This window comes from Alosa sapidissima, chromosome 17 (genome assembly GCF_018492685.1).
Source record: "Alosa sapidissima isolate fAloSap1 chromosome 17, fAloSap1.pri, whole genome shotgun sequence".
Lineage (NCBI taxonomy): Eukaryota > Metazoa > Chordata > Actinopteri > Clupeiformes > Clupeidae > Alosa > Alosa sapidissima.
The window spans coordinates 17,156,770-17,168,090 of NC_055973.1; the positions used below are offsets into that span (position 1 = coordinate 17,156,770).

Consider the following 11,321-nt stretch of genomic DNA (forward strand, 5'->3'; position numbering starts at 1 on the left):
ATAACAAACATCTTTAGATGGCCTTTAAATGAGCTGCAGTTTTAAGTAGTGTGAATCACTTCTGTAAACTTCTCTGAAAGCAGAGATAAGGCTTAAACTTGAGGAAATTACTGACGAGACAGAGGGGAGTAATCCTCGACCTGAGAATTATTGATGAGTCCAGGGAGCCCGGGTTAATTTGAATGAATTGAGGAAATAGCCAGTATAGAAGAAAAATATATGTTATGGTATCAGGCTGCGCTGTGCTGTACTGTAGGCACTAGAAGCCCCGTTCCACTGCTTTACCCATTTTACTTTTCCATCTATCCATCTCTCTGTATCACTCTTGGCATTGCATCTTGTTGCACTTGGGCCAGTGATCATTGGTGAGAAGAAAAACAAAGTTCTTGTTTTCAAAAAGGACCTATGGCCTTCATAGAATGCCTTCATAGTCCTTAGTGAGATTGATCCTAATGCCTCAGGAATGTTTGTGTGATCAGTTTACAAAGGGATTACATGCAAATTGTGACTGTGCATGACTTACTGTTATGTGTTACTGTTATGGCGATCGCTGCTTGGCAACAAATGATGCATCGTTATTGAAAGCCACAGCGCTAACATGCATAACATGCATGATTACGAATGCAAGTTGGGAGCATCCCAGGAGATGTGCATTTCTAAATGGTTCTTCATGCCATGTATCCGACCATGAATCTGAAAATGAGACCGTAGCATTGGGACCAAAACAGCGGTTACGTTACGGACCATTATGGAGGAATGTGCATTCATCACGCCTGACCAACGCTTGACCGATCAACCCACTCAACCCCCACCACTTAAAGAGGCTAAACACCCTGCTTTTATGCTGAAGTCTCTGGGGTGCTGCACTACTGGTCAGCACAGTGACTCATGGGTATGTCCAGGGCGAGCCTATAATGACGGTTTACATTATGGGACTGCTTATTTAGACATGTGAGTCACTGCATTACCGAGTCCTCTCAGCCTAAAGCTGAGACTGTAAAATTATATTATCCTATGCTGGAAGAGCTCTCTGTGATAAACACTGATCGATCAGGAAAACCATAGAACATTGGAAAAGCCAGATGTTTCAAACAGGTGGTCTTTTAAGTGAACAAATAAACAATAAACAAAGCACAGAGCTTTGGCCATTTGGACTTGAGGCCCCAAGGGTGACCCCAAGGAGCTACAGTATGGCTTCAGTGCCATTTTACTATGTGACTCGATGAATGAGGGTGATGTCATCCAAGGGTTACTTTGCATCAGATGCAAAAAAAGGTGATTACAGGATGGGCCTGAAAAACAACTATGGATATTTGTGGAGCCACTCCACAGAGCAATGCAAATTTTCTATTTCGAAAAACATTGGGGACACAAATTGTTCTGGGTTTCTGCTTTTTACTCTGGTAATTGAGTTGTCTGACAGCTTCTACTTTGAGTTTATGCCAGACATGAAGGGTTTTTCTTAGTTTCTTATGACAAAAAAATCCTCTCAAAATGAATTGTGCAGAGAACACTTCCATGATAAATCTTTACTTTTTATGATTTACAACAGCTAACCTCATTTTTAAAAATAGAGAATAATTCAAGGAGCACTGAAAACAAAACGTCACAACCACCAAACCAATACAAACGCCATAAATCTAAAGAGAATGACAATGATACATGTGACAAACCCTTACTTGATGTTATGCAATGTCTTCCACACCACTGTATTGGCTGCACAGTAAAATGTGCAGTTATTTACATTATTCACCATTTCTGTAATTATGTAGTGACTACCATTAAAAACTGCATGGCATGGGTATCTTCCCCCAACATACATGGAGGAAATGTTGCATAATGCATTTTGTCTTGGGAACAACCATGTACTATTTGGTCACTGAGGGTTTATGCAGTGAAAGTGTCTGTTTGAGTTATACCTCAATGTAAGGTCATGTGCCTGGGAGTTAGCACAGTGTGCTCTTGCATTCAATAGGTTAAGACATGTGCCATAGACTAGGGTGATTTATCAGACTCTGGTAATCCAGGCTTTCTGAATCTTTCAAGAAGTATGTGGGAACGCATGTGATGCACACATACGCACGTAACTTCAAATGCCTGATCTCCTGCTTTGCGACATTTAATGGTGTAACACGATCATCACATACATCATGCTAATGTTACCTTTGTGCCAGTCATCCCTGGAGAGATACTGCAAAGAAATACTGGGACCACAGCATGTCCTAAGGCTCACCTCACACCATAGGAAGGATTTATACATGATAGCGTAGTATTTTGAGAGGCAAACAGACTATTCCCCTCTTAAGTGGGAGCACAAAGGAGTTAGATTTGGGAGGGATATTACATCTGGTGACACAGTGCACTGTCTTCTCACAGTTTGACCCATGGTATCAGTGCTATTCCATAGTCACCCCATTATAGAAGCACATAGGAATACACCTAACAGATCCCATGTTTCTCCCCAACATTATTGGGCTCACAGGAGGAGGAGAGGTGGAAGTTGTTTTGAAGGCTTGTTAATTTAACACGAGCATCAAATTTTTCAAGACTAACACCACCCTTTTGGTTAATCATCCGCAACAGAGTGTGTTATCTTATTTGTATCAAATAATTATTTAACAAGCGTGTAAATACATGACGCTAATTATGTACCAGGGGCAATCAGAGACCTTGATAAATTATTTCTACTGCTTTGATGCCTGCCGCAATAATGCATTGAGGGGAGAAACATGCATCTGCAGGGCTAACCTTTTTATAGTGAACACTTATGGAAGGTCACCTGGATTTAAACTCTTCTCTGCCCTATTAGGACTGATGCAAACACAAATTGGGATTTTAATGTTTCCTCATTTAGCAAGATTTTCCCAAAGAGGTCATTCTTTAAGCAACATAGTCCTCTGCTCATGACATACACTATAAACCTGAGTGTTCTTCAAAGAACTGAATACAGGTGTCTTCTCTGGGACGGACACAAAATATGACAACTGCCATTTCAAATGTTCATGTTGGAAACTGGTATTTAAGTTTGATGTAAATATGGAGAAATGTGTGTCAAGGAAGCACCCTTCAGAATTCTGTTTGTGTTTATGTAAATTTTGATCCAATTTGACCGCTTTGCTATGTTGCCCCCCCCAAAATTTATTCCAGCCCACCCAAGTGCACACTCAAGCGTAGTAGGTTAGAACCGGGCCCTGGCCCTTCTACAAAGTTTTTCGCACCTATCTATCAACTACCTATGGGTCTAGTTCACAATGACTGCTTGTATCCATGCATACACTTCAAGGGGAAACCCTTTATTTGTTGGTCATTCTTTTCTAGATTAGCCAAAGTGAAGATTTGTAGTCGAGGATTAGTGTGTGAGCTAATGTAATGGATTTATCCTTCCAAGCTAATCTCACCCAATATATCACAAATCTGTGCAAAATGGAACAATTCAGTGGAGAAATAATTCCTGGACTATAAACCTAATTACTGTATGTGGATTACAGAATACTGGAAAGCAGGGCATTAAGCTTTTCTCCTCTACAGCCAGCAAACAGCTGATATGGTAAGAATACCACAAGAGAAGCAGAACAGAGAAGCAAAAGAATCAAGCAAACCAAGTCTGATAAGAACTTCTTATTATTCCAATAAAAAATACATTCATACAGAAATATAACAATTTTGCAAAACAATTTCAAATAAAATTTTATAAAGCAAAACAAAGAAAAAAATCTTACAAAAAGTTTTTTGTATTTTTTTCCTCTTTTACAAAGATTATTTAGACAACAGGGGATTGTGAAAGAAAGAATTAGTGATAGAAAGAGTTATATCGCAAGCAAACATGAGGCTAGATTAAGGCTCGATTGTCACCTGAATGATATTGGCTGCTGTCTTCTAAGACAGGATGTTCTTTTCTTTGCCCTCTGAATCCTTGCCACTCTAATTTTATTGCAGCAAGCCTCCTCAAGTTTGTACTTATCCTCTCGATAAAACTTGATCTAAAATCCATCTGAACCTGCTGCAACATTCCACTCCCCTCGACAAAGCATGGCATGCCCCTGATAACACATAAAAGACTGACTTGTGATGAGTCTTAAAGCCAATCCCTACTGTCTAAAGTCTTTGTCTGTACATAAGTTTTACATGTTATGTTTAACGGCATTTATTTACACTGATTATTAAGCTTTTGGTCCCTTTCCCTGTGAGAAAAAATACTTTTATCAAAGGTTTAAAAAAATCTATAAGACGCTTACTAGCAACAGTGATGAACTGTTGAGCTGCATTTGCACAGATTTTCGATTTGATGTCTGTACATTTCCAATTGTGGCAGTTCAAATGGGCAGGGTGATTCATCTTTATCTTTCTGGATCCCTGTTCACTGTTTCCATAATACTGTCGGCTGAGGCTGAAAGCACGCCATCCAGACAGGTCAATACCAAACATCCAGAGTCAGCAGTCTGTACTGCACTCCATGCCAGTTCTGCCTTCAGCCATTCATTACCCAAATGCAGTACAAGGCAGGGTCTATCCGGCTGGGGCTTGTTAATTACAATAAATCTTTTGCATTTTTGTTGGGTTTTTTGTCTGTCTTGCTAATAGGGGAATGTGGCCTCAACCTTTAACAGGGATGCCAACATACACGTTCAGGGTGCTGCTGTTAACAGAGTAATAGACTCTACGCGCCAATGTTATGCAATAGCCCAGTCTATGACTTTACTAATACAGAAACAAGGGAGGGTTGGTACCAGTCAAAGCAATTTACCTACACACTTAATGTGTTTTTTCAAAGAAAAAAAAAAAAAAGACATGTAATACAGTACATTAAGTAGATACTACATGGTAGTAAATACAATTCAAATAGGCATGTTTAAGTGCTTTTTATGATGACTGAAGCATTTTTAACACATCTCTTTTGACTTTTTTTGTTGATTGAATTTATGTTGCTGGGTCAAGAAATTACTAGAAATGAATAGAAAACATCTAGATGCCAAAACATAAAAACAATGCATTCAAAACCCATATGGGTTTTGTAAGATACTCGCCAGTACAGACAAGGCAAAGGTGCATGTTCATGTGAAATTGAGCCTTAATAAAGCATTTAAAATCACTCATACAAACACAGATGTAACCATCTCCAACACTCTTCTTCCCCCACCCCCCTCTACAAGCTCACACCGCTTCCATTGGGCTAGGTCACTCACATAAGGCACCATTAAGGCCAACAGTGCATTAACAGTAAAAAAAAAAGAAAAGAAAAAAAAAAAAAAAGAAATACAAAAATTAGTCCTGAAGACATGGATAAGTGGGAAAAGCTTCATGAATGAGATGGTTGCTAAGCAATAGTGGTTTCTCCAAAATAAGCAAGATGGGTGCGTAGTTGTGGGAAAGGTTTTTGAAAGTCAAAAAGGAGAAGTCATCAAACGCTTTTCATATGTACAACATTGTAACATTTAACCGTTTATCTTTAGCTGCACTTTATTGGAATCTATTTTGCAGTCCTGATAACAAACAACAGGGTAAGAGTAGAAATTAAAACCCCAAGAACCATGCAACACCTGTCTGTTATACTGAAATAATAGTTGTGTAATATTTCTAAGCACACAGCTTATACAATGGACTACAAATGAGCTTTTGCAGCTTGTAAAGACAAGCTACATAACACATTGCACATTTAGTAGCTGCACCAAACACCAAAAAAGCCTCGATCATTCAGAACTAGGTTTCTACCTCCCCCTTTTGTATGGGTGTTTGTGTGTGTGTGTGGGGGCGGGGGGGGCATTCTTCCCCGAAACTGAACTCCCACACTATCTCCTCTATAGGACAGCCCACACCCTAGGGGGAGTTTGGCAAGAAACCTTAGTACTCATTCTTTGACAGGCACATACACTCTCTCTCACTCGCCTCTCTGGAGACAACAGGGAAACAAAACCGGAACTTGTTTCCCCGTAAAAAACACACCACCACTCGTCAGTCCACAGCGACCCCCCTGGAAGCCCTCCCCCCTCTGCACACACAGGACAGTCCCGCAGGAACACTCAGCGCACATGCTCACTTCACTCATGGATTTTTTTTGTTTGTTTTGTTTGTGTTTGTTTTTAATACCAGCGTTTTTTTTATCGGTTGTCCAGGAGTCCTCCGCAAACATCATGCACCATACGTACACATCACTCACTCACAATTTTTTTGGTCTTTTTTTTTATGTTTTCATTTTTTCTCTCTCTCTCTCTCTCTCTCTCCTTGAAAACGTCCTGCACATTTCCTCTCCTTCAGTACATGATTTTGTCCTCCTTGTTTGTCCCGTTCTTCTTTTCAACCACCGTTCAGAAACGCCTTCTCCAAGAGAGCCCCCGGAGGCACTGGTTAAGGTGCAAAATGGCATGCTTTGGCTGGATCACGCTTTCTCTCCCCTCGCTTTTCCTTCCTCATGGTAGGGGCAGGTCAACCGCGCGGCCGGTCAGGAGACACTAGTTCAGCTGTTCTCCCCTGGCTTACTGTTCAGCTCACTAAACTGCTCAGAGATGCCTCTTCATGTGCAGGGCCAGGTGGTCGGACCTGGAGAAACACCTGCAGAGAGATGACGGAATGGGGAAAACTGGTGAGATAAAACATTGGGCCGCTCACCTACTAGGATGATAGTTTCATTAAAATCGTAGCAAGCAGAACACGGCCAATGTGGTTATTCAAACACATTTGCTGCCTTAGTTAGCTATTTAGTTACTGCAGCGACTATCAGTGCTGTCACCAAGTTTGCCTGACTGTTCATAAATGATTCAGTTGCCAAGGAAACAGGGCTGATCGACTTTGACGCAGCAATAAGTGTGTCTTAAAAGGGGAAATACAATAATACAGCGAATGTTTACCTAACGTTCCTGAGTGTCAGAGATGTTATCAGACATACAGTGGAATTGTTACATTTAATGACATGACTATCAGTTATACACTGCTCAACATGCCTACTGTTGTGCAGAGGGTTTAGTGAATGCTTCTTCCAGGGATTTAAGGTGTAAGCAGACAAATAGTCTTGGGAAGCAGTGTGCCAACTGTGTTGGTTCCGGTGATGGGATGAGCTTACCTGTCACAGTGACTGCATTTAAATGGCTTGGCACCAGTGTGCTTCCTGAAGTGACGTGTCAGCTCATCGCTACGTGCAAAGCGCCATTCACAACCCTCCCATGAACACCTGTAAGGCTTCTCACCTGTGACAAAAAAAATAAATAAACAAACAATCTCATGAATATTTACTGTCATTAGATAGGCACTGCTGCTCAGTCAGAACATGGCTCCACAAACATGTAAAGACAGATAGACAAACGCACAAAACATTGGGGTCAGTCTTGAACTCAATGACACAGATACTTCTAAGGTGTAATTTCTACTTCAGTGTTTAAGGTCAACCATAAAATAGAAGACGCCGTCATATTCTGGGTCAAGTAACAGTTAATGGCTCTTCAGGACATGCCTCTCTGTGACTGTTGTGACCTCACACATGTCTTGTGTAGCCTTGAAAAAGTACCAGTATGTGTGGAATGCAGAAAGCCTGTCTGCATGTTGCAATGCATAAACAGAAACTAGCTTTTAAGTGAGTCAGGTAAGAATCTTAGTGCGAGCTGAATGCCAGATATCCAGTCCTGCAGGGCATAAATCAGCCCAGCCATAGATAAGGACTGCCCTCACAGCACGAATCAAAAGCTCCCCCCCTCTTGTGACGAAACATGTTCTTGTTTTGGTGGAGCCAGGTTGTTTTCATTGCTTTCATCCAAAGAGCAACTCCCTCAGCAACCCCAACCCCCCCCCTCTCCCCTGCCACTCGCATTCCACATAGATTAGGTCACACTTCAGCCGCTCAGTCATGCAAAACAAATATCCACAGAGTGGCAAAGGGAACTAGCTGCCTGGGACAGAGACAGGGAGCCCTCAGATGAGTTACACAACATTTCATCTCAAACTCTAACTAGATCCCACGGCATACCCTAGTTTGGTAAAAACCTCTTTTTGGCAGTAAATACTAAAAAAAAAGCACAACAGGGGCCTTCATTTGACCACAGATGACAATTGTCACTGCTCACTGGCTTTTTGAAAAGCAGAAGAACGTCACAGCAATGAGCAAATCACATTGCACATTGCCAAGGCTTACGTAATTCATGAAAGCACCAGGCAACTCAACAAGTATGTAACAGGTCTGTACTGGTGTATGTATGTGCCCGTAGGTTTAGGAGTTTACATGAGAATGTATGTGTATTAATTATCTCTGGTGGCTGGGGGAGGGGAGAGTGGCTTTCCAGACGAGCCCTTACCTGTGTGGGTGCGCTGATGTGCTTTTAGGTGGGAGCTCTTTGTGTACACCTTGCGGCAGCCATTGAAGTGGCAGCGGTGCACCCTCCTCCTCCCGTCCGGAGAGGCGTCCTCTCCGCTGGGGCTGCCCATCTTCTCCGAGCTCTTGCCCATGCTGCCCCGTGCCTTCGCGGGCACGTGCAGCTCAGTCTGTGCCACCCCCCAGGTGGCAATGCTACTGCAGAGCTCGTGCGCGGCCTCTGGCGAGGATGGCGGCGTGCTGATGACCGAGGAGCTGAGGTGCCCCGAGCCAGTCATGGCTGAGCCCAGCGGGTTGGAGGCGAAGCTGTGTGTGGGCGAGAGCTCCTCGGAGCTGTCTGAGGCCTCGCTGCTGGCGTCCGAGTTCAGGCTATTGGTCTCTGAGAGGTGGCCGTCCTGATTGTCATCCTCCGGGAGGTGGGGGATGGTAGGACCAGTTTCGCTCTTGTCCCCGCAGGCCAGGATTAACTTGCTCCACAGGTCCTCCTGACCCTCAAACTTGAGGTCAGATGCCGAGACGTAAGGCTCACTCTGCAGGTAGCGTTCAAACTCCAAGCATGTCTGATAATGGTTGGAGTGGCAGGGGGAAAAAGAGGAATAAAGAAAAAAATTAGCATGTGCAAAGAGATATTGAGAGAGTGCTAAGATGATAATAGCAGTGGAGGAAAGATCAGTTCAGGGCAGCATGTTGCATTTGAATCCCCAAAGTAACCACAAGCATACTGGAAATAACACAGCATTTACTATTGATGAGGTACAATGTTTCCAGTGGCTTGGGGAGAAAATGGCTGAGGTTAGCTCGGGTGAACCATAAACACGCTTGCGCAGGGTGCACATAAAATCTGGCCTGTAAATAATATTCACATTCCAAACATGCTGATGGTATGTGATAAACAGACAAACTGACAATGGCTTGATGAAGTCTGTGGTTTGCTCTGTATTTACTTTATGGTATCTGTGGAACTGAGTGACTCATGCAGTCATTGTACATCCTTTTAAGGAAGCCACAGAACTTCCTCTCGAACCTCGCTCATGCCAGTTTCCTCATTCAAATAGACTGACGTGGTACGCTTCCTCCAGTACTGGTCATCTTGCTAGCAATGAATGAATAAGTGGTCTAGGCCTAGGCCGGTCTCTGCCTTGAAGTCCATGACATTTGACCCATTTGACTGACTCACGTTGGTTCGAAGCATTGGTAGGGATATGTGCCCCAGGCTGAAGTCAAGGGTGTATTTTTCCACACTCTTAACCAATATTTTCCAGTTACACTAGTATCTATTCATGCGTGTCAGCTGTGGAGAAGACCCTTTCAATTCTTACAGCCTTGATGTAAAACCCAAATATAACGGCTACAATTAATGTTCATATACCCCAAGGGAGTTCCTTGATTTGCAAGTAGCCTACATTGCAGCCTAGAGATAGCTTTCCAACGACTGCAAACGACTTCAGTGTCCAGTGCACGCATCTCTGTACAGGCAAACCTTATTATGTGGACCTGCGCACGTATATTGATGTTGAAATATCTGTGATGGCAGCGAATACCAACTTGGCTTTACGCCCAAATCGCAAAACGTCTAAAAGAAACTACTTGGATCGGGTTCAATCACGTAGCCCATTGCAACAATATCAAGAAAAAAATTACCCTCTATTTACCACCGACAGTTATTAGCAACTTTTAATGGTTAAATATCTTGCAAGGTAATTATAGATATGTGACATTAAGCTGGCATAAATCTAAGACCGTTTGCTGCGCACATTTCCGGATTGTCAACATTTTGAATCGCAACAACTTCAGTAGTGCTACAGACCGTTAATCAACGGATTTACTCCGTAGGGCTTTCACATATAATCCAACAAGCCTACGAAAAACGCATCTCGCATAATTGATCAAATTATGGCATATGCCCGTTTGTCTACACCTTTGGGGATAGCATGACAAGCTTATTGAATATTAGCTTCAATAAAACGCACCAAACACTTTCAATGAACACGCGTGAACCTCAATCTTGACTGATGGTTGCAATCGAGATACTGTTGTCTCGCGAAGATAACTTTGCGTTCACTCGAGTGATTTCTTATTTGAACGCCACCGATCAAGCTATTGCAGTTTACGCGTACGTGGTGGCAAAGTAAACCCACTTGAAAGTGTAGCCAGTTCACATCGCACCTCAACGTGATTGCTACAGTGTAACAAACTAATTGCTTGCGCGACGCAGTTCCAAACGACGTGTAGCCTAATGTATTTGCAAGACAGTCTAAATGCAAGCTTCGGTGGTTTCAACTTCCCCATCGCACAGAAGCAATTCTGTCTTGACATGTTTCTTACATTTTCTGACGTTTACAGATAATGACTTATCAAACAACTAGAGTGGTAAGTGTAAATCACTTTTGATTAAAAGGTTGTGTAATAGGCCTACCTGCTGCCAATATTCCTCAAGGGATGGCAATGCCGAGAAATAACCAGTGTCATGAACAATTTGAAGCTCCTGGAAAATGCTGCACATTGGTAGAACATCCATTTTAAATCCCAAAAGTGTCTAGGCTAAATATCACCTAACAAATTAAATCTCTGTCTGGAATCAAGATGACAACGGCCGCTGTCTTGACAGAAGAGTATCCTGGTGAGTGCACATGCAACGGCAGTGAAGTGTATCTCACTCAAAAGTCCTCTAGGTCCTCCGTCGCTGAGATCACTGTATTTGCAAACACTGAACTCGAAGCGAGATGTGCGCTCAGTAAACTTCCCTATTCAAACCTCGCAGGCTGCCTACAGACTCGTGACAGAGTTACGTTTAAAACGTTGACCAATGATCTCAGACTGTGTTGCCCGCGCGCATATGATATCACCTTCGACCAATTACGGCTGTCGACTGACATAAGTTCTTCCCATAGCGTTTGTGATTGGTGTAATTTAACTTCACTCCTACACGGCAATTGGGTGACTATTTTTAGAACTGTATATAAGCCTGTGTGCAGCGTCTGCTTTGCTTCTGTCTTTAGACGAGCTCCGTGGTCGGCGAAAGAGTGTC

General features: G+C 42.7%; 1 protein-coding gene across 1 annotated transcript; it reads right to left on the reverse strand.

Moving 5' to 3' along the window:
• Positions 1 to 4,773: 4,773 nt before the first annotated feature.
• On the reverse strand, positions 4,774 to 11,097 carry klf6a (Kruppel-like factor 6a). The gene is made up of 4 exons (XM_042067780.1): positions 10,710 to 11,097; positions 8,277 to 8,853; positions 7,055 to 7,178; positions 4,774 to 6,546 (listed from the first exon to the last, which is right to left on the reverse strand). The coding sequence occupies exons 1-4, from the start codon at positions 10,809 to 10,811 to the stop codon at positions 6,495 to 6,497; spliced, it is 855 nt and encodes a 284-aa protein (XP_041923714.1). The 5' UTR covers positions 10,812 to 11,097; the 3' UTR covers positions 4,774 to 6,494.
• Positions 11,098 to 11,321: the final 224 nt, after the last annotated feature.

Coding starts and splice junctions, on each gene's coding strand:
- klf6a (XM_042067780.1), bottom strand. CDS start 10,811: ATGGATGTTCTACCAATGTGCAGCATTTTCCAGGAGCTTCAAATTGTT. Junction 8,854..10,709: donor TTGAGGAATATTGGCAGCAG/GTAGGCCTATTA, acceptor AACCATTATCAG/ACATGCTTGGAGTTTGAACG. Junction 7,179..8,276: donor ACATCAGCGCACCCACACAG/GTAAGGGCTCGT, acceptor TTTTTGTCACAG/GTGAGAAGCCTTACAGGTGT.